Source organism: Podarcis pityusensis, assembly GCF_964106645.2.
Source record: "Podarcis pityusensis genome assembly, chromosome: 13".
Taxonomy (NCBI): Eukaryota; Metazoa; Chordata; class Lepidosauria; order Squamata; family Lacertidae; genus Podarcis; species Podarcis pityusensis.
This window is the reverse complement of record NC_138038.1, coordinates 17348595-17371660: the sequence shown is the minus strand read 5'-3', so window position 1 is coordinate 17371660 and position 23066 is coordinate 17348595. Positions and strand designations below refer to the sequence as shown.

General features: G+C 44.9%; 2 protein-coding genes across 5 annotated transcripts in view; one reads left to right on the top strand and one right to left on the bottom strand.

Moving 5' to 3' along the window:
• The window catches only part of KCNA7 (potassium voltage-gated channel subfamily A member 7), a 30533-nt gene extending 28045 nt beyond the window's left edge, over positions 1-2488 (bottom strand). The window contains exon 1 of the mRNA XM_080976858.1: positions 1304-2488. Within this exon, the coding sequence (XP_080832984.1) occupies positions 1304-1879 (576 nt within the window). The 5' untranslated portion in view covers positions 1880-2488. The remainder of the gene's footprint in view (positions 1-1303) is intronic.
• SNRNP70 (small nuclear ribonucleoprotein U1 subunit 70) overlaps positions 1-21660 on the top strand; it is a 113263-nt gene extending 91603 nt beyond the window's left edge. Inside the window, exons 2-11 of one of the 4 annotated variants that reach the window (XM_080976873.1) lie at positions 7774-7848; positions 9085-9244; positions 9383-9445; positions 9679-9733; positions 9933-9997; positions 11235-11297; positions 12195-12276; positions 18859-18960; positions 20040-20127; positions 20709-21660. In XM_080976873.1, the coding sequence (XP_080832999.1) occupies positions 9098-9244; positions 9383-9445; positions 9679-9733; positions 9933-9997; positions 11235-11297; positions 12195-12276; positions 18859-18960; positions 20040-20127; positions 20709-21399 (1356 nt within the window). In that variant the 5' untranslated portion in view covers positions 7774-7848; positions 9085-9097 and the 3' untranslated portion in view covers positions 21400-21660. Of the gene's footprint in view, positions 1-7758; positions 7849-9084; positions 9245-9382; positions 9446-9678; positions 9734-9932; positions 9998-11234; positions 11298-12194; positions 12277-18858; positions 18961-20039; positions 20128-20708 lie in introns of those variants that run through there. The other 3 variants (XM_080976871.1, XM_080976872.1, XM_080976870.1) reach the window with 3 other exon arrangements.
• Positions 21661-23066: the final 1406 nt, after the last annotated feature.

The window sequence follows — 23066 nt, the reverse complement described above, 5'->3', positions numbered from 1 at the left end:
TGGGGTTGCGGCGCTCATCTCGCTCTATAGGCCGAGAGAGCCGGCGTACAGCTTGCGGGTCATGTGGCCAGCATGACTAAGCCGCTTCTGGCGAACCAGAGCAGCGCACAGAAACGCCGTTTACCTTCCTGCTGGAGCGGTATCTATTTATCTACTTGCACTTTGATGTGCTTTCGAACTGCTAGGTTGGCAGGAGCAGGGACCAAGCAACAGGAGCTCACCCCGTTGCGGGGATTCGAACCGCCGACCTTCGGATTGGCAAGTCCTAGGCTCTGTGGTTTAACCCACAGCGCCACCTGCGTCCCTTTCTGCTACTTTCATCTTAATGATGGCCCTGAGAGGTTCTAATATGAACCTATATCTCTGAGGGATAGTAGGGGATGGAGAAGAGAATGCTGAAGTTCTTCCTCAAAAATCCACTTATTTGACTCATCAGTAGTATTTTGAATTGCCTCCTGTTTCTTCCAATACTAGATAGCAGCCCCCAATATTCACAGCTGGTCATATGCAACTCCCACTAAAGAGTTTCTGCAATTATAGGTAAGAAACAGTTTATTTGGGGAATTTATATTATGTGATATTGGGGCCAAGATAGAGCCTTGGGGTTCATAGACTGAAGATTTGCCCATATCCCTATCACTCTTTACAAGGAGACATCCTAAATCTCAGGTTTCCAAGCGAAGGTAATGTGGTGAATGGGAAATAGTTTAAAAAATAAAATAAGAAAGTCACATTTGACATTTTTCATACGTCAAATTCAATATTTGCCATCAACTGATTCTCCCTCTCTTCTGCCTGTGAAAAAATACCCTTGTATTTTAGTGGAACTACTATCTTGGTGGCAGTGGTGGTAGATGATTATTTCCAAATCTCAGTGGTGAAATGTAGGTGATAAAACCTAAAAGCAGGACTCATATGAGAGTTGTATAAAATGTGGAAACTTTGGAGAAGGCTTAGCTATAATCTGACAATTTTGAGGGACAGGAAATAAGAATACCTTTTAATGCCGCTGGCCCTAGGATGTTGGGCTCAGGAATGGCACCTTCAATGCCCGCCCCACTGGGAGAGAACTCGCTGATACCTGACCTTCTTGGATACTCTGTGCAAATTGGAAATGGTAGCATTGCTAGGGTGGTGGGCCCTCTGCTGGACTTGGAGCCCTGGCAAATGCCCAATATTGCCACCCTCTGGACCTCACCTTGATTTGGAACCTACTAAAAATGTTATGGCAGTGCCACTAAGAGAAGACAAACGTTGGAAGCAAGTGCAGAGAAAAAAGATCAATGTGGAGCTAGTCACTCACCGGCAACGTCATGTCCCTCTCATCTCGAAACTCAGGAAGGGTCTCCAGGCAGAAGATCACAATAGAGATGAGGATGACCATCACTGATATTATTGCGATGATACGAGCAGCCTGGGAACTCTCTGGATGCTCAAAGAGCAGCCACACTTGCTTGAGAAACTCCCTATCAGGCATGGGCTGCTCTTCTTCCTTAATGAAGCCCTCATCATCGCGGAATTTGCTGAGTGCCTCCTCCCCTAGCTGGTAGAACTTGAGTTCCTCCAGGAAAACATCAATGGGGATGTTGGCTGGTCGTCGGAGCCGCCCTCCCGACTGGTAATAATACAAGATGGAGTCAAAGCAGGGCCGGTTTCGGTCAAAGAAGTATTCACCACGCAGTGGGTCGTAGTATCGCACGCGGCGTCGCGGGTCACCTAGTAAGGTGTCGGGGAACCTGAGCAAGGTCTTCATTTGGGTCTCGAAGCGTAGGCCCGAAACATTTATCACCACCCGCTCACAGCAGTCCTTGTGCCGACACCCCCCACCATTGGCAATGGGTTCATTGTCCACTGCTGTTGGTGGCAATAGCTTCTCCATGGCAGGTTTGCAGCTACAGTGATCCTAGCATGAGGTCAGGAGCCATGAGCTGGACTTCACCCTGATGCCCTCTCCCTCTCCAGAGAATGGTTTCTGGCTGTTCAGCTATTCTGTACACTTCCCAGTATCAGTTCACTCACGCCGTTATCTGAATCTCAGATGGCATCTTCTCTCTCTTATTTTCCTGCTGTTCTAGCTCCCTTTCCTTTCCTTTCACTGATCCACTCCTTACTTCAAGCATATCTGACCTCGCTTCTGGCTTGATTCTCTCTCTCTCTTTCTCATTTGCTTATTACCCCTTCCCTACTTCACACCATCTCTTTCCTTTCTTGGCATGAACTTGTTTTCGTAATGCCAGTCTCCTGCCACTGACACCCACGTGCCACCTCCCTTACTCTTCCCCTCTTGCTCCACTGCATTCAAGCTTCCTCTGGTTTTCTCTCTGCAAAGGGGATAGACCCGCAATCTAGATCCCCCTCCCCACTGCCCTTCTCTATGTCCCCTTTCTGAGAACACCCCTGCCTTCTAGTGCCAGCGTCCAAGGTTTCTGCCTGTAAACACTTTCCTCAGACCTAGAGGTATCAGGTTGCCCAGGACGGTACAGACTCTTGGCCCCCTTGCCAAAAAAACCAGCACCGCCCCCATCCCCAGCAGTACACTGATCAGAGGAGGGGAGAGCTAAAAATAACTGGAATGGCGGTGACATAGGGGCAGGCAGAGTGCCCGGGGCAGAGAAGGGGGTGGGCAGGGCACCTTCAAGATGGTAGGGAGGCCTGCCAGCCAGAAATCTTGTGCTGTCTAGAAAGAAGGAGTGGTGCTTCTGCCAGAACACCTGGGTCTCTGAGAACAGAGCGGGGTCTCGTGAGCTAGGCTGAGAGACTTGGGAGGACTCAAGGGTTGTTGTGAGCTTTGGATCAGCAGCCAAGGAGACGCCACACTAAATCATATTTAGTGCCCCAGGCTTCTCTGACAGCTAAACTAGCTCTATCCTTGCTTGCCAATAACCACACTCAAAGAAAATGCAGACACACCAACACAGGGCTGGCCGGCCCTACCATAAGCCTGAGTGAGGCAGCTGCCACAGGTGGCTGAGAGTCATGATAGGGCAACAAAGTTATATTTAATTATTAATGTCTTTTTACTGCAGAGGGCGTGGGGGGAAGAGAAGCACTTGTAGGGCTTTCTGCCTCAGGTGCCAAAATAACTCAACCAGACTTGGGTTCTAGATGGGGAGGGCGGATTTGCTGCTCTGACTCAAGTAGCAAGATGTCCTGGCCCTGCACAAATGGCACCCCTCATCATTGTATTAAGTTTAAACACCTTCTATGCCTCTTCATGATAGTTGTTCTTCTAATCTTTTTATTGCTTCTTCTGTATTCTTCTCCTTCCACCGAAAACAAAGCTTCATGCTCAGTCTTCATTCTCTTTGTGTTATTATTAATTTCCTTGCTTTTTTCTCCCACAGTCCCTTGTGCATTGCTCTCTTGTTCTCAATATTTGACTGGCCTTTTCTTTGTCTTCCTTTAAGAACTGATTCAAAATATCTCTCTCCCACATTTCCTTCTGGATATTCTATTTGATTTCTTCAATGATTCTCCTTCCTACTGCTACATTCATAACTGTTCGGGATTTAACTCTTTAAAAATTTTTTTTTGTTTTTCACTCAACAAATACAAAGCTTTCCCATTCTCTCCAATGCCCCTCTCCTTAAGGCTGTGTATGCAACATACACTTATGGCATATTTGAAGCAATAAACTGTCATTTATTAAAGGTGCTGGGAATTATAGCTCTGTGTGGGGTAAACTACAGTTTTCAGGGTTATTGGGGGTGGGAGATGTGCTGTAAATCTGCTTTAAATGTATGGTGCATACAAAATTGTCTCATGTGTTTTCGATTGTGAATCAGCAAGCAGGAATCTGTTCAATTTATCCATGTACAACAGCCAGTATATTTTAGATGCATTTATCAATAATAAGCGGTGATGATGATGTATGCACCTCAAGCATTTCCCTCATGCTAGTGAGAGTATCAACATTCAGGTATTTTCGCTAGCCGGCTCCTCCAGACAACCTATTTATTGAGCTTTCACCCTGATTTGTTTGCACAAAGCATATAAGGGGCTCAGATTGTATCTGTTTCTTATTGAGCATTTATTCTGATTTGTTTGCCAGCTTGAGGGGTTTATATACATATGTATTCAGCCTGCGTTCATCCTGATTTGCTTGCCAAGTGTTTGCACATCTTCCTACACTTTCCCCACGCTTTTCAATGCATTTCCCTATCACTTTCCAAACTTCAAAAAGTCCAGTTCTTTTTAAAGAAAAAATTTGGAAATGAGAAACGGTGAGAAGCTGAAATTGGCAGTTTCGCTAATCCCTACTACTCCCTTTGCTTAGTGCAAACTGAGAATGCATCCTGGGACAATGGCTAGCTCTCTCCCATGGCTGCACTTGGCATGAAAGATTGATAGTGGCGAGCAAGGTATGTTTTGAGGATACTGCCACCATTACCGGTCTTCTAACTGAAGAGCCTGATAAACATTGAGGGAAGCCCAGGCTTTTCTGGAAGGAAGTTTGAAAACCACTGTCCCAGATAATGAAATAGTAGCAGTGCAGGGTGGGATGAGCTAATCAGTAGCTTACTAATCATAATAGTTACCCCAGCCAGCAAGGGATGGAAGAATCGATAAGTTTCGGTTCTGTCTAATTTCTAATTTTTCCAATCTAAAATTCAGTTCTCTACATTTTGCATTAAAAAAAAATCCTCATCAAAATTCATCAGCATTTTGGCAATTTATTACATACACCAACAATACTGGACTTACAGACTGATTATCAGCAGCAGCATTACAAATTTGGATGTTGTAATTACAGACTACATCTCCTTTCAGGAAAAATAACTTTTCTTTCTTTGTGAATGATTAACTGACTGCTGCTGACTTTGTGCTCTACCCTTTATGCTGTAGAAACAAAAGATGATGTGAAAACTTGAATTTATTACAATGTACCATTGTACCATTGGCAGGAGGGTTTTGGGGGTCTTTATGTCTGTTCCTGTTATTGTTTGTTTTTCTTCTTATATTCAATAAAAAATTTTAAAGAGCATCAGGATTTTAGTGTGAATTTCTCATAGCAACACGTGTGTAAGTGGTTTGTAAGCATCATCTGGAGAGCCACAGGTTCCCCATCCCTGCAGTAAGAAAAAGGATTAAAGGCTTCTGGGTGTGTTTTACACACTCTGCTCTAAAGAATCTGATCTGTTCTGCCCCATCCAAGTTACACCACAGACAGCTGTGTTTCCTTAACTTGTAATGGTTGTGAGCACAATATCATCATCCATGAGGCCTCCAGTTGTCTTTGTGTTGTGCCCTTGCAATCACGCATATTTACATAGACCTCTAGCTCTTATTATGCTGTGAGCCTTGACATTCAGCCCTTTTGCTCTGTGCAGTTTTAGGCCATAAGGGGAACAGGGTATCTGGAGCTGACACTTTCAAACTGTTTCTCTGCCCTGTTTATGGCCACACCTTTCACTGTACTGTGGATTGTTAAAAGAGACAAGGGCTTAACTCTGAATTGTTTTCAGAGTTCAATTTACATCCATATTGCAAGGAGAGCAGGTTCACCATATCTCTTGGAGTCTTGAAAAGGATTGCAGCCCCACCATGGAGTAATGCCTAATTACTTTTATAATTGAGATACTCCATCGTATAGCAGAGCTTTTATGCTAACTCGTCTAAATGCATTCCCCTCATCTGTATTGTTTGGAAGGTTTCAAAAAATCCCCTTCCAGATCAGATTCTGTTCCTGTAATAAGAAAACACCAATACATCACATAATTTTGGATTGCCCTCTTCTCCACACCCATCGCAGAAATCTCCTACCAACTCCCTTACAGCTCAAAATATTGATTTGCAAAGAGTCTATAATCCAGTATTTCCTGAGGGATGATACTCCCAAAACTACCAAGATTGTTTTGGGGTACTTAGCCAAGATCTTTAAAGCTAAATCTAAAGTTGCCTGATTTATTCAATGGTGGTTATCTAGTCTTTTATATATTGTTTGCGTTTGGATTATCAGTGTATTTGGATGACTTTGTATGATTTTTATGATTTTACTGTTTTAACTTATGCCAATAAAGGCAAGAAAAGAAATCTTGAAAAGTTATGTATTACTGCTTTCTTTCACCTTACACAAGCAGGCAGATTGTCTCCTGATGAGTATTTCTGAAACATTCACTATCTAACAGTGCCACCTGCTGCCAGTCAATTCACTTCAGATATATTCCTTTCTGCAAGCTGCTGTGCAGTAATTGAGGTTCTGGTGAGCTGTTTTGGGAAGCTTTTAATGTTTGATTTTTTATTTTATTTTTTTAAAGCTGTATTTGTATTTTTGTTGGATGCCACCCAAAATGACTGTGGCAGCCCAATCATATGGATGGGATATATAAAATTTATAAAATTTATGATGATGATGATGATGATGATTGTGAGCTGGAGAAGGGTCTCATTTCCCTTTCCTGTTATTGCTTTGGTTTGCCTGCTAGACACTATGCTACTCCCCAAATGAAATTTGATCTGTCCTGTTCACTTACCCTAACTTGGGTTCACGTCTGTGTTAATGTGCATATATGTGCAGCTGCTGCCTTGTGTGGGCTTGTTGTGTGGTGATGTTGTGCTGTTGACATAGAATAATAGAATCTTAGAGTTGGAAGGGACCCCTGGGGTCATCTAGTACAACCCCCTGCAAGGCAGGAACGAACATGGAATCATTTTCATTTTGCAGCACGGCAATGCAGCAAAGGAGGTTACTTACACTGGCACCATGAATATGATAGAAACTCCTGTCCCTGAGAACTGCTGACGTAAAGACGCAAAGGTGGTGTCCACGGTTCTCCCTCTCCCCATTTTATCCTCACTGCGATCCTCTGAGGTAGGTTAGGCTGAGGGACTCAAGGTCATCCTGTGAGCTTCATGGCTCAAAAGTGGGAAAAGTCCAGCATTTGAACCATGATACTGGCTCCTAGGTACCATTATATTAATAATAATAATTTTTTTAAAAAACGGTTTCTGGCCTTTGTAGAACCTGGGATATGAGGCAAAATGAGCAGGTCCTATTCTTTTTTTATGAGAAACTAGACTGCTCCTCCCTTTAGTGTGCCTTTCTTCCCAAGACTGCACCTTAATCTAACTTTAACCACCCTACTTTAATCGGTAAACACTTTTTGCTATGCGGTGCTAACGGAAAAACAGCTTCTTGCACCAAATCTGAGGGTTTGAAAAGATTGCCCCTGCCCTCTGTATTCAACATGATCAGGAAAATCGGGGCGAAATGACTTCTAGTCGTCCTTCTGGCCAGAGGTAACCGACGGAACTCCCTTCCACGTGAGATTTACCACAGGCACGTTGACATGCGCCAGAAACTAAAGCGCGGTTTTCCTACGCGCGGGTTTTTGTCGCGTCAGAAGGGTTCAAGGTAGCAAAATGCCACACGGACTTTGGAGTGGGGTTTTTTTTTTTGGTGGGGTGTTAAAACTCCTCAGAGGAGAAACATTCAAAATGTGCAGCTTCCCCTCTATAGCCCCGATGCGATACACTCCAAACCTTCGCCCACCCTCGAACTGGCCTCAGCGCAGCCAATACATAACATTTTATTCTTCTAAAGAGGACTACTTCCCTCGCCCTTCCCCCACCAGCGGCTCCCCTCAGCTTCTTCCAACCGTAAAACTCGCGCGGAGGGATCACCGCCTTTTTTAAAAGGCGGTAAAGAAGAGCCGGTCGCGTAAGGATCTGGACATGCTGACTGGAGGAGGGAGGGGGGACTGGTTGGTTGGTTGGATGTTGGAGGCTGAGCATGCGCAGAGGCAGCAGGGACTAGGCCCAGCCTGAGGCGGCGGCGGCGGCGGCGGGCGCCGAGGCAGCTGAGGAAAAGAGCGCCCACGGCCCACCGCAGTGAAAGAGAGGCGGCGAGTACGTGAGGGAGCGTGGTCGCAGCCCAGGGGCGGGGGGCAGTAACTGGGGGGGGGGGCGCTGTGTGAGAGGAAGAAGTGGGGTTGTAGTGGTGTGTTTCTACCCCCCCCACATTTGTCGCGCGCGTGTCTCTGTGCGGTTGGGCCAGAGGGGAGGGGCTTGGGAATAACGGGTGTTTGGGGGGGGGAGGTTAAAGGGCAGCGATTTTATGAAGGGGGGGCAGAGAAGCAAAGGTTGATTACAAAAGAGGGAGAGGGGAGGTTGTGATTCTGGGTGAAGAGGGGGAGGGATCCAGGAGCCTCGTGGGATAATGATAATAATAATAGTAATAGTAATAGTAATAACTGCGGTACTGTATTCACATCGTTCTCAAAGCACTGCACTTAAGTGCTGTGTCTGCTTCTACAGCAACCCTGCAAGGTAGGTCACCATATGGTTATTTCCCACCCCCTCCATAAGGCCACTTTCTGAGGCCTCTACCAATGCATTATGAGGGGGGGAGGACGGGACAGGAGGGCTAAGGTGGTGGAACGGACTGTACCACTTCAAACTGCAGGTGTGCATATGTGTGCACTCACGTTCTTTGAATGCTCTCCTGCGTTGTGAAAACGGGGATGGAAGGGCTGTGCACTGTAGAGAGAGAGCGGTTTGGTCTATAAAAGTTCTCTTGCTTGCGTGCGTCTTTTCACTCCTTGCAAGTGGTTTTGTACGCAGGGGGAAGGGGCCCCGAGGAGCACTGGACAGTAATAAATTGCCCACTTGCGATGTGGAATGGTACAGTCCACTCTACCCCCTTCCCACCCACCCACCCATTTGCTGCATGTCTGGAGCAGGCCTCAGATCGGAGCAGATTCAAAACAAGACTTCCTGCTTTGAAGCAGTCTCTTACCAGTGGCATTGTCTGGGTCTACTTACTCCCAGATGCGTGTGTATAGTATTGCAACACTACTCGCTGCTGCACCAACTGATAAGAGGTGTAGTATAGGGAGGAGGGAGCCTGAGAGATACTGGGTTGAGCTTAGTATTATTTACTTCTGAGTAAATGGGCATAGGATTGTACTATAAGTCCAGCTTCCAACCTTTGATGTTCAGAAGTGGTGGTTTGTTTTTAACTGATTCGTGCATGGATGTGGATTACTAACAGTTCTTGTGCCATGTTAAGAACTTCTTAGGGAATGTCTGCACCAGCTGTCTTTATCCTGTTCTCAAACTGTCTGTTCTTTTTCTTATGTGTAGCAGGTTTTCCAAGATGACGCAATTCCTGCCCCCAAATTTGTTGGCGCTATTTGCCCCCCGTGATCCTATACCCTACCTCCCTCCTCTGGAGAAACTACCCCATGAGAAGCACCATAATCAGCCCTACAGTGGCATTGCCCCCTATATTCGAGAATTTGAGGTAAGTACATTTAAGAATTGGCCTGATTTGTAATTTGTTAGAACATTGGCTAGTGCCTGCAGAATTTGGCTGTTGCAAGAACAGCTTTTATTTCTCAACACTTTCTCCTTTATTTAAAATGAGCTCTTTCTCTTACAGGACCCACGTGATGCTCCTCCACCTACCCGCGCGGAGACGCGTGAGGAACGAATGGAACGGAAGGTATGTACAGGGCATAGCAATTTGTGGGTTATTGCAACAGTAGCTCTGATCCAGGACTCCTAGATTGCATGGGGGAATGCTTCAGGTTCCACCCTTGACTGTTAGTAGCTGTTTTCCTTAGAAGCTGAGGTTTATGGGTCCCTATTGCTTTCAAAGGGATGTATTTCTTCATCTGGTTAATCTGAACTGGAAGGTAAGCATTAATATTCTGTCCTTGACACCTTTCCTTGCAGAGGCGAGAGAAGATTGAGCGCCGGCAACAAGAGGTTGAGACTGAGCTGAAGATGTGTAAGTCAGGGAGAGGAGCAATGGGGGAAGGAATGAACTCTGTGAAAGTCGCACCACTTTTGGTCTTTAACCATGAATGAATTCAATGTTTCATTGATTCCTCTTAAGATGAGCCTAATGTTCACATGTGTGAAAGAACAAACAACCCCCCCCCTTTTCCTTCATTTCTTATCCATTACCTTATTCTTCTTCCAATCAGGGGACCCTCACAATGATCCCAATGCTCAAGGAGATGCCTTCAAGACTCTCTTTGTGGCCAGAGTTGTAAGTTACCTTCTTCCTCCTGCCAATACTTTGTTTAAAATAAATTGCTAGTGTCCTTACCAGTAAGAGAGATTAGATTACAGATGGAAACAAACAGCTGCTTTAGCAGTTTCCACCATTGCCAACAGTACTTTCCTATGTAAATAAGCTTATAAAAACCAGGGTTAAAAATTATGGCACAGCTTTTAAGGTGGTGTTAAAAGTACGGAAAGAGCACAAAGAACCCCTCGTGCCAGGGATCTCCCCATTCATTCCCATACAAGGTCATTCTGATTTTCTTGGGAGAAACAGGCCATTTCTGAATGACAGAAACGGGCTAAGCTTCATAAACTATTGGAATTTTACATGGGAATGTGGCTCTAGGGAGCAGTGGAAGCATTAACTACACCATCCCAACATTGTGTGGCTTTCATAGTAGCAAGGAGGATCATTTTCAGATTGCCCCACATTATGGGACAAGCAACCAGAGACCTGGGTCAGTATGAGAAGATAATTTTAGAAGTAAGTGACAAAGATGTAAAGGGCTAGTTTCCATTTTGCATTAGTTCTTAATACAATGGACATGCAATCACCTGAAGAGTTAAGAAAAGTCTGGGAAACGGGACTGGGACCACACAAAAATGATAATTAACTCCCTTAGGACTTTCTTACTTTCACAACAATGCATCAGCATTATGTTGTAGAGGTTTTAAGACAATTGGTATTTCAAACACATGTGGTGGACATGTCATAAGGGATGAGATATTTGAGGAAATTTTCAAAACAACTAGGCCAACAAATTATGAAATCCCCAGAAATAAATATTACATTTGTTTTTAAATAATAATAATGGTCTGGAAATTAGGGCCTTAATTGGTTATTTGGTGAGGGCAGTGATTGCAAAAAAAAATGAGGACGAATCTGGAGCTACAATGAATAGTTGGAATTCAAATAGTCTGGCTGAAAAGCTATGCAGATTGGTAAAGTTTTATTTCATACGCATATAAATGAGAAAATAACAAGGGTTCCTAGGGTATTTCAGAATTTGTGCATATTGTGTAGCATGGTGTCTGCATCAAATATAATATTTCTCTTTGAGGGGGGAAATGGGTTCTCTTCTGCGAACCTTTAACTGCTTCTGTGATCTTTGCCTGTCAGTTTGTTTATGTCCTTTAAGTCATATCTGCAAAACACAAAAACAACTAGCAGTTATAATCTCTATGCCTGCTCCTTATTTGACTTCCCATTTTCCTTGCAGAACTATGACACAACAGAATCCAAGCTGAGGCGGGAGTTTGAAGTTTATGGCCCTATCAAAAGAGTAAGTAGAAAGGTTATTTTTGGATCTGTTTGGCAATCAATAAAATTCAATAGCTGTTAGATAATAATTTATTGAACATAATAATCATATTTTCAAGTGATGAATTGTGTAGCCCAGTATTTTGTGGTGTAAGGGTGGGTGGAGTGGTTTCTGCTTAATTTCGTTGTTTTAATCCCCGTTTACCTCTTTCTAAGAGAGCAAGTTTTAATCTTCGTTTTCTTCCCACATTGTTTTACTTCATTTCAAAGATAATTGTTTTGGATTCAAATGCTTCTGATTTATCAGAAGCACTTCATATATTTGGAACATATCTCTAGTTCTGTGGATTAGGATAAACCAATTTGATTTTAACACTGCTATCTTTCCAGTGCCTCCTGTCTCTCACATCATTTTATCAAAGACATTCACAATGCTGGGGTGGAGAGAGGTGCAAGTGACCCCTGGGAAAAAGCTGTTTCTATCTCTGAACTCATTGGAGCACTGTTCTTTTTTTTTTAAGCACTTATACATGGAAGACAGAACTTATTCCCTGAGATTTCTACGTTCCTCATCTCTTCTATCATTTCCTCATTTCTCTAGTGCTCTCGCAGCTACTCTATATAGAGGGCACAGTGGGAATTTCTAGGCTCCATTCACACAAAATGTAATGTGGGCTTTGGAATCTGGAGCTTCCAGTGTCACTTAGGTATCTTTTTTTTTGCAGAAATGCCCCTTTAATTACACCATAGCAGGCATGGTCAACCAAGAAGCCGAGAGCTGAATGTGTACTGATCATTTTCCTCTTTGTGTTCTCAAGTGGAGTTTTATAAGGAGGTGGACTTCATTTGGGTCCTAAGAAGGTATTAGGGCTATACATTTAACCAGTTAACCCTTGCTGCCACTTCAATTCCATTCCAGATCTACATGGTGTACAATAAGCACTCCGGCAAGCCACGTGGCTACGCCTTCATTGAATACGAACATGAACGTGACATGCACTGTAAGTACAATAGTTTTCTGGGATGTTTTTATGACTTGTGTGTTTTGTCTTTTTATAAATTAGTTTTTCTATTACAAAAGCATGTTTTTTCAAAGCCCTTGAGTTATTTGAGGGCTTGGGCTCCCCCCAACAGGTAAGTACAGAGTGGGGGAGCCTGGCTTGGTTTGGCAAGCACCCAAGCTCCGTTAATCTGGCCCTGTTGGGTTTCCGAGTGAGGACCCTTCCAGTCATACCAATAATAGAAAGTGGGGGGGGGAGGGGGGAGAGAATCCTTCCAATCACATCAACAGTAGAATCCAGAAGGGAGGAAGTTTTACACTCTTCTCCCTATATATTTTGTCATTCAGTCATTCATGTAGGGTTTGGACTTGGGAATCTCAGTTTTACTCTAGGTAGGCTTGCTCTCTTTCGAGAGCATCACTTCCATCTCTTTGTCTAGTTCTGAAAAAAGAAATTAACGTAGCTGGGGTGCTGCAAATGCAATGTGTGTGTGTGCGTGTGTATGCTAAAGTAACAGGCAACAGTTCAACAGCTCTCATCTTTACCCCTCAAGATTCCCTTGTGTTGGGGGGAACCCTGTAGACCGAGGGTGGGCAACTAGTCATGCCAGCATCTTTTTGGGCAGGCTGGAGTTCCTGCTTGCATTGCAGAACCCAGCAGGGTCATAAAGGCTGCCCCCACACACTGAACTGTTGCCCATCTCCTTTCTGTTAATTTTTTTTAAAGAGGGAGAATGAATGCTGTGAAGAAGTAGTTCTTCTAAAGCAAGTGTAACTTTGACCTGTAGCTGTGTTTTGAAAAGATGCTGTTGTTGAGAGGCGTGTTGTGAGCGGGGTGTATTAATTCTGTGTTCTTATTGTCACTGCAGCCACCTTTCTGATGGCTATTGCCACTGCTGGCTTGCAGCTGATCCTTATGCTTCCCCTTTACAACATCTCATTGTATGGTTGGTATAAGGGTTTGTATAATTGGTAAGAAACCGCAGTACCCAACACACTTCTATACACAAGCCAGGTCAAAGGCAGATGCTAGGTGACATGACTTAGTGTGGAGGTGGGGTGGAGGGAAGGAAGAGGAATATGTTTCTCTTCTGGCTTCTGCGCTGTTCTCTTGCTGTGTGGAAGGAGAAGGAGAAATGGGTTCCTTTGCTTGGTTGTTGGCCTTATATTTTGCAGCATAAATATAATGGGGAGGGAGGGAAGAATAATAATAGGTCAGCCCTCTCCAGTAGGGCTCAAATATCCTGAGTGAACCCTCCCTCTCCAAGACACACATGTGCTGTTTTACGCTCTGCAGTCTGTGAGGCTGGATTGGCAATCATTAAACAACGCAGGCAGAAACAGTTGGCGAGTGAGAATTATTTCAAAAATATCATTTTATTATGTTTGCCCCAAGTAGGTAGGGGCTCCTCAGTCCTTTTCAGACTGGCTAGACCAAAATGCTTCCTCTCAATCATTAACACACATAAGAAAGCATCACAGTATTTGAGGTCACTTTCTGAAATCTTCATGAGAATGGTAATCTTTCCACTTTCAATCGCTGCTTACATTAATAGTGTAGACACAAGTGATGGTAAAATCTGGTGCTAATACGAGGCTCCCAAATATCCTGACAGACCTGGGTTAGATTGTGTTAGTGCTCTTTGGAAAGGACTGGGCTCTGTTAGTCCTCTTTGGAAAGTTGGAAAACCTAGACTACATCATTCTTAAACATTCTAGCTTATATAAAAGCAAGTTGCAGCATATTAAGGTAGCTTTGTAATTTAGCACTTGCCTGATGTTTGTGGCCAGTGACAATTGCCCAAAGACGCACCTCCAGTGCCAGAGGGATAGAGCCACTCACATATAAGCTCCATTATTCTATCTTGAAAACAAGGTAGCATCATAAAGCATGTGTACCTGGCTGTCTTGGACAGACACCCGGACTAGGTGCCTGGGCAGTGGAGTGACTGGTAGCAGTGAGAGGTGGAGTGGTATTGGTAAGCTTAGGAATGAATGGGAAGCCATCCTCTGAACAATTATTTGCACAGCTGTATTAGGGGAGAGCAAGCATCTATATCAACTACCACTTGAGTCAGTTTTGAATTTAAGAGTTTTAACAGATTGTACATTTGTGGAATAGAGGATTCTTCCCAGTTATTGGGTCACTTGAATCAGATTGAGACACACTGGGCCTTACACAAGTTACATTTTAAATCTTTTGGCTTTGGTTCTAGATACAGAAATTGCATTGACTAAAAATATTTTACCGTGAGCCACTGCAACTTGCCCCTGGCCAAACTTGGAGGCAAATATCTTTTGATGCTCCTGTTAATGTACATAATCCCTGAGTAGGCTGATGTGTGTTTCTTAGGAGGGAGTGCATTTTTATGCCTGTGCTCTTCGATTGATAGGAACCAGGACTGAGGATATTTGAGCTCTGCTTTTAGTTAAGAAGCTGATGGGTGGTTGGGTAGTTAGCAAGAGTGGGAGCACAAAGCTATGTAGAGTAATTCCTCTGGCTACCCTTGCAGGGCTTGCCAAGGCCGTAATGGGACCTGCAAGTGGGACACGGTTGGGATGTCTGTCTCAACAGAGGTTCTAAATCGTTGATTCCCCATTGTGGGTTTTAACATGCAAGCAGGCAACTATACCACTGTTTTTGGGTTCCTAATTATTGCTAGAGAAGGCAGTTCAGAGACATCACACATACCTTGCTGTTCTTTCTTGTTATCTTCTTTTCTGTCTGGCTCCTTTAGCTTAGATCTTTCAATTGTGTAGTATTTGGAGCCCTCAACCCTGCCTAATGCAGGCTATAGCTAGGAATGCCAAGGTGGGGGGAGGCTTGGTAAAATTCAGGACTTAAGCCTGAAAAGGACCATCCTGTTGCCTCCCAGTATTTACGTTGGAAGGATGTGTTCCATCAGAGGCCTTTAAGCTTTGGAGTATTGAAACGTAATAAGGATTTATATGAGGCCCTTCAGCTTGCCATTGTCTGCAAGGCAAGATCTAGAATGTCAAAGGCAGCAGTATATTGCTAAATAGCAAACCATAAAGGCCAATGTGCACTTACTGTCCTCCTCTGCTTTGCTTTGGGGCACTGTTGACAAGGTTGGAAAGTTAATTAAACAAAGAAAAACCCACCTTTGCCCTTGAAACTTAACTGCTGACCTCTGAATCCTAGGGGAAAAGCGGTAAGTGCTGCCCTTGGATCTGTTAAAGAACAGGAAAAAACAAGAGTGCCTATGGTTTAGTATTGGAGCTATAAACTGCTTAGTGTGCTGATTAACAGGTGTTCGCTGTTGGCTCCTTGAGGGACTTGGTAAATTCTGAAAGCTCCCTCCCCAGCATTGCGATTACGTGTCTCCAGCAATCCAGAGCAGAGTGTTACTTTGCCAAATTCTGATAAGTAAGTGCTACTTACAGAGAGTCTCATACTCATCTTTTACATAGCAATCTTGTCACAAGATGGAGGGATTCCTTATACATTCTTCTCTGTTGATTTGTTCTCATAAAGGTGTGCCCTTATAAAAAGGATGAGAGAGGTACAGTGAATGGAAATGCACACCCTGCGTGTCCTTGCCTCTTATTAATTGTGCAAGCACATGAAAGCATGAAGAATTATTAGGAATCTCTTTGTGGTGAAATTTCTGTATGAAAAAATGAATTCACCAATTTATCCAGAGTAACGTGTGAATTGGCCTCTCCTAGAGAGAAAAGTTTGAAGGTCTAACTTGGCATTGAAAAGCTTTGAAAACCCAGGGCTTGGTCATTGATGGGATACCAGAAAGGGCTTGAATAGTAACTTTTCAGGCCTAACTAATGTGACAACAGAGCTGTTCTAGGTGAGCTTCCCCAACATGTCAGCTGCTGCTGCTCAAAGCCCTTGAATGCCCTGAGAAAAGCTTGGGGATTTTTATGCTAGGGCCATTGTGCTTAATTATAAAATGTCCCAGGAAGGTAAGATGCAATGCAGAGGGTGGTTTCAGGTAAGCAATCTGGGACTCGCCCAACCATGGACTGACCTCTTCACTGGAGAAAAGGCCCAGCTTCGTCTCCCATCTTCAATAAAATGGTGGTGAATATGGGGGGCAGGGACGCTGCTCCTTGCTGACTTTGGTCCACTGGCTGCCCATTTTGGAAATGAGCCATGAGGCTAACTTGGAGACTCAATTTGTAGGGGGTGGCGGTCTGTCATCGTGCCCCAAGATCCAAACTGTGACTGGCTTCTGATTCTCAGGGCTTCGAGGCCCAGGATGACATCTTTGCCATTGGTCATTGGACAAAGCCTAACTTGACGATGAAGATCTTGTCAAGCTCCACCTTCCACAGCTTTCTCTAGTAGCTGAACAATCTCCACTTTTTGTTCTGTTTTGTTTTTTTAATGAAGGTTAGGGGGATGGCAGACCGTTGGAAAATACATCCTCCTTCAAAGAAACTGATTTTTGGACTTTTAAAAAAATCAGAGCTTTTCTGCTGTGTACTGTTGCATCAGGATTTAGAACAGGTGAAATCAGAACAGGTGAAAATGTTTTGTGCAGTAATAAGTTAGAGCCAGTACTTTTTTCTTTATTTCATGGAACCTTCTGCTTGAAATGGAGAGCTTCCAAGTCTTTTTTTCTGAAGTAATATTTTCCCATTAAATGTATGTACATCAGAAGATTTTTGCCATTTGTTTCTATAAGAAGGGAATTTCAACCCTTTCCCCCCCAGTTACGTATATGAGAACATCCTCCTTGAGCATATATATGCATGAGTGAGGAAGGGGAAAATCCTATGTACCCACATCGAAGAGAGAGATTATCTCTTATCTTTTTTATGTGCATACTTAAGGATAATGTGTTTATTTTTTCTCTAATGCACAGTTTATGCACGTGGTTAGCTTTAAACCATTATAGTTAATTTGTTGTGCTTTCCAACGAAACACAGCCCCTGCATTTTTATCTAAAAATAACTGTACACACATTCCCCATCTCTTTTGAACTGTGCATGCTCAATAAAAGTAAAATTTCATTCCTGAAACTGTCCCCAAAAAGACAAAAATTCAACTATCTTGCTCTATTTTTTTGTAAAAGACACCCAGCACTTTGATAACTGATAATAAACAATAGCAACATTTGGCTCTCTAAATTTGGTGATGGGCATGTTTTTAAAAGGGAATACTTCAGAAATTTGTGGATTGAAGTCCTCTGGTAGTGTCTAGCGCTGCTTCACTGACCATGGGACCTACTGCCCACACCTGCATTCTTGACCACATATAGGTGCCTTTAGTATATTTGAGGAGTGGTGGCGCGTGGGAGCCACAAAGCTTGCAAGGACCCCTTAAGGCATAAACTATCTTCAAGCTCTTTAGAGTTTTATGTAGTTTTGGGGAGTGGGGTGATGCTGGGGGGACTGGGGAGGGGCTGGCAAGGGTGGGGTGGGATCTGAGTGTCCGACTTCCGCTGCTGAGACAGGTAAGGCAGGGAAGGTCGGCTCAGCAGCTAAAATGCAAAACCCAAAATACCGCCCCAGCCGGGGGCTCCCGGGCAGGGGGGAGCTGCGCCTCGGGCCCCAGCGCTAGCAGCCCGATGCAGTGAGTTTGAGGAGTTAAAAGTTGCAATGGTTTTGTAAGTAGTTTCTCCAGGTAAATGCTTTTATTTCCTTTTTACTTGTTAGCTGTGCTCGCCCACCCTTCCTTTAGCAAGTGGCTTGAGAACATTTCCTCTCCCCTTAAAGTCGTCCTAGAGATTTGCAGTGGGTTTGAAAGCGGCGTGGGTGAGGGCGGGGGGGGGGGGATAGCGGGTTAAAGTGGGCTGGGAGTGTTGAGCGAGGGTGCCAGCCAGTTCCCTGAGTGTTTTTCCTTGTGTATACTACCCTCTTCCTTCCCTGCCAGACCTTTCACTCCCCTGTAACCTAGAAAGCATTTCTATATACCTCTTTTCCCCCTCCCCTTCACCTGTTTGGTCCCCCCCCCCCAATTTTTATTTATTTATTTATTTTGATGGCAGGAACTCTTGCTTTGGGGTTGGGTTTGGGGGCATGGCCAATCTTGGGACTGGCTGGCTGGGGGTACAAATAAGCAGCAGAGCCTGGCCCACTCTGAGGTTTGCTGGGAGGGCTGGGGTGGAGGGCTTGCTTATCTGTACCCAGCCTTTTTCCTTCTGGGCAAGTGATGTATGTAGCGTGAGTCTTGACTGCTCAATAACCTTCCTTCTTTTTGCAGCAGAGGCCAGGGGGCTGCATTATGAGGTGGTGCTGGGGATTGCTCCACAACTCTGGGGCTCTGGGGCAGCTGTGGTCAGGCAGCCCATAAAGTTTCCTTCCAGTTGTGTCCCTGACCCACCCACCCACCCACCCACTCCCACAATGGTGTGGATTTTGCCCAGCTACTTTAATCAAGGCAAGCTTTTGTGTTCAGGAAGAGCTTTGAGGCAACGCTTCCCAAGCAGATGTGGAGCAATCCCTCGCCCGGGGCAGCGGGGCCAATGGGAGCCTCCTTCAGATTCCTTTGTGTGTGGTATATGTCTTTGGGGGCGGGTGGGCTTGTTGATGTGCAGTCGGGATAATGGCAGTTCCCTTTGCCCTCCCCTCCCCCCTGGATACCCCTCCTAATCTGTTGCAGCGGCATACAAGCACGCCGATGGGAAAAAAATAGATGGCAGGCGGGTGCTGGTGGACGTAGAGAGAGGCCGCACGGTGAAGGGATGGCGCCCACGCAGGCTTGGTAAGTGTATGCAGAGAGCTATACCACGCTTGCTGCCAGTTTTTCTGCCCCACCCTTGTCCCCGATAGTTGCAAGCCCCAAGAAGTCTTGGCGGGGGGGGTGTGAGGGGCCGACATCAGCGCTGCTGGACTGCTGCATTCTGGCCACCAAGGATGTTGACATTTAGTAAGTAGAGATCAAGCAATCTAGAAGACAAACTGAGGGAGCTACGTATGTCCAGCCCAGAAAGAAGGAAAATGAAACATAGGGAGTTGTGTACTTAAAGTGGCTATTCCCTATGTTTTCTGAGGGTGGGCCAAGAATGGTTAGGTCTTAACTAGAGGAAAGTAGACTCGAGTTAAACGTTTCTTTGAAAACCTGCTTACATGTGGGAACTGTTTGCCAATGGAGAAATGCTTTTGAAAGGTAGAGAAATCCCCTGTGCTTGAGAAGTTTTCAAGATAATGCTAGATAGGCATCTGTTGATGTTTTCTGTGAAGGTTGTTGTGTTGGGCCAGAGGTACTTGTTGATTCTTAGTCAGATTCTGGAAAGATGAACATGAACCATTCCAAGGTGCTTTCATCCTTCCTTCTGATCCCTCCATTTGGCAAGGTCTGCTTTCTGTACGTTTTTTGCGAGGCAGGAGAAATTGTTCTCACTGCATATGTGGCTCAGAAACCGGGAGAGATCCTTTTCCCCTCTCTCTCTGGTTTCAGATGAGTTCAATTTAAGCAAGATATATTAAAACTAGAACAGCGCACACTGGGCATACAAGTCTGAAGGACAATAGTTTCTTCCAGCCCTGGCCTTCTAATTGTGAACAAGCCTGGAAAGACCCAAGATTGTCAGTGTGGTGTAGTGGTTAAGAGCAGTAGACTCGTAATCTGGTGAACCGGGTTCGCGTCTCTGCTTCTCCACATGCAGCTGTGGGTAACCTTGGGCTAGTCACACTTCTCTGAAGTCTCAGCCCCACTCATCTCTCAGCGTGTTTGTTGTGGGGGAGGAAGGGAAGGGAGAATGTTAGCCGCTTTGAGACTCCTTTGAGTAGTGATACGGCAGATATCAAATCCAAACTCTTCTTCTTTCCCCTCCTTTGCAGGTGGTGGTCTCGGTGGCACCCGGCGAGGAGGTGCTGACGTCAACATCAGACATTCAGGCCGGGATGACACCTCCCGATATGATGAAAGGTGAGTTGAGCTGCATAAAGTATCCAACATTCATGAATGCATAAAGTATCACTGCCATTCTCCCTCTCTCCTCAGAAAGTTATACTGTTGTAGGAATTTCATTTCTAATACAAGAGAATGATTGGTGGCAGCTCCCATTCAAAGTATTACTTAGCTCCAAATGTGTGCTAAATGTACAGAAGGCTTACAGGCTTATAGTCAAAAGCAAATATCCTAGCATTTAAAATTAGAATATTTCTCAATTGCAGCCAGACCCTCCTCTTGTATCTCTTAAAAATTAAATACACACAAAATGGGACAGATTGAATATTTGTATAATTTGTTTCAAACCGCCCCCCCCCCGCCCCCGATTGTAAAGATAAGGGTATGAAACCAGATTCTGTGATTAAGGTAGTTTGGATTGCAAACCTTTTATTGTGTGTTGCTTTTGTATAATGCTGGACCATGGAAGACATGACAGTTAAACTAGTTTGTAGTGCAGATGTGTCCTTGTATAGATGGCATGTTCATTCATGGGTTTCCTCTTGTGTTGTACAGTGCCAAAGTAGTAGTTAAAGTCAATTACTTGACATTTGAGAAAGTACATTCTGTCCCCTCGCCACCACCCCGGCTCACAGGGATCGAGACCGCGAACGGGAGCGTGATCGCCGAGACCGCAGCCGAGACCGAGACAAAGAGCGGGAACGCCGTCGCAGCCGATCCCGGGAGCGCCGGCGGCGGACGCGGAGCCGAGAGAAAGATGAGCGGAAGCGCAGCCGGGAGCGCAGCAAGGATAAAGACCGGGAGCGCAAGCGCCGCAGCCGTTCCAGGGATCGAAAGCGGGACCGGGACCGGGATAGAGACAAGAAGGAAGAGCTGCCAGAAGTGGCTGAGGCCCCGCCTGATGAGGCCACCCTTGGCGAGATGGGCGTAGATGGGCTGGAGGTGAAGCCCGAAGTGGGGGAAGAGAAGGGCAGGGACAGAGATAGGGACAGGGACAGGGATAGAGAGAGGGATCGGCGGCGCAGCCATCGCGACAAAGACAGAGACAGGGATCGTGACAGAGAGCGTCGTCGTGATAGGGACAGAGACAGGGACCGGGACCGGGAGCACAAGCGGGAGCGGGGGGAGCGGGGAGGGGAGAAACGGGAAGAGAGGGGGCAGGACAATGGCATGGGAGAGGCCTTGGAAGAAACCAGCCAGGATATGTTCCTGGACCAAGAATCCATGCAGTCAGCTGATGGTTATTTGTCCACTGAGAATGGATATATGATGGAGCCCCCAATGGAGTGATGAATGGAGACGCTTCCGTGCCCCGTGTGGTCCAGTCAGGTGAGGCTTTTGTCTCCCAGGCTGCCTAACCAATGAGGCCCCATCAGCCAGTTGATGTAATTGATTTTAACTGGTTTTGTTTAGAAGGGTAAGTCTGTTTCAGTTCTGCCTGTCCTACCCCATTTCTTCTTAACATGTAACCTTCCACGGATCCCTTGTGTATTTGGATATTTTTCTTTAAACAAGAATAAAGTGGTGTTAATGTTTTCTTCTCCATGTGAAGTGTGTCTGGAACTGACATGTTTAAAGAGAGGCTCTGCTGGATTCCAGGTTGTCGGCGGCTCAGAGATCTACAAAGAAGGTCTTGGTTATATGTCAAACGCATTACTGTTGCTGGAACCTTTACTGGTAATGGAGTTATGATTCAGCTTTTTGCTTGCAGTGAAAAGTAGGGGAGAAGCAGCAGAAGTTGGAAATGAACCGAAAAACAGTGAGAACTTCATTCTGTGAATTCAGTTATAGGAGGGGTATAACAGAAAGATAGTGAGCAAATGCTAAAAATTGGTTAGGAGGAAGTATTTCAAAAGGGACTGGTGATAAAGGCAAGCAGGGTTCATCCCTGTACTGAAATTAAGCTCAAGTTTATTTAGACTTTGCCTAATGATGGCATCTGTGAGGAAGGTGCTCTATGAAGTTTAGGTTTTGTTGTGGATAATAGCCAAGGATTGGGAGAATTTAATTTGGAGCCCAGCAATAGGAAGAAAGTCTAGGTCCAGTGTTGTCAAGGCTATATATTTTCTACTGAAAGAAACTAGTTCTGTGTCCAAGTAATCCAGATTTTACACTAAGAAAAGTTGACTGTCACAATTTGTATGTTCAGAAGTATGCATTTTAAAATTTTTTTTAATAATTTATTCTAAGTGATAGGCAAGGGTGGGACAAGATTTACACCTGCAACTCACTGGGCATGTTTTAGCCAGCCCTCTTGTCTTTCAAGATCTTTGCCAGTACAGTGGTACCTCGGGTTACAGATGCTTCAGGTTACAGAAACTTCAGGTTACAGACTCCGCTAACCCAGAAATAGTACCTTGGGTTAAGAACTTTGCTTCAGGATGAGAACAGAAATCGTGCGGCGGCGGCACAGCAGCAGCGGGAGGCCCCATTAGCTAAAGTGGTACCTCAGGTTAAGAACAGACCTCCAGAACAAATTAAGTTCTTAACCCGAGGTACCACTGTATTGCTCCATTCACTTTCAAGTATGTCTTTGAAGCTGTGTTGGTAAGGCCCAGAATCCTGTTTTAGTCATATGAAAGCAGAGATTCCTAGGAAACCGTAGTGTACACATAACCCTGCCAGCACTGGCAGCTCAGAAGCTGGAGTCGTGGCTTGGCAGTAAGGCCTAGAGGTGGCGGCTGAAAGCTTTGGTGATGAGTAGATTACACTAGACGAGCAGAATCGAAGGCTTTTGGTGCCCTTGCTACCACCTCTCCTGAATACAAAATATATCTACAAATAGAATGGTTAGGCTGAGGTGGAGGTATTAAGAAATACCTTTTATGATTCTTCAGCAGGGGCCTACTTTTCTTGCAGGGTCTGAATATCATTTGTTTAGAGAAGTGGACATTTTCATGGCTCATCCTTCACGTACTGCATCTCTGCTGCAGCTTAATTTAATAGGAGGGCAGGCT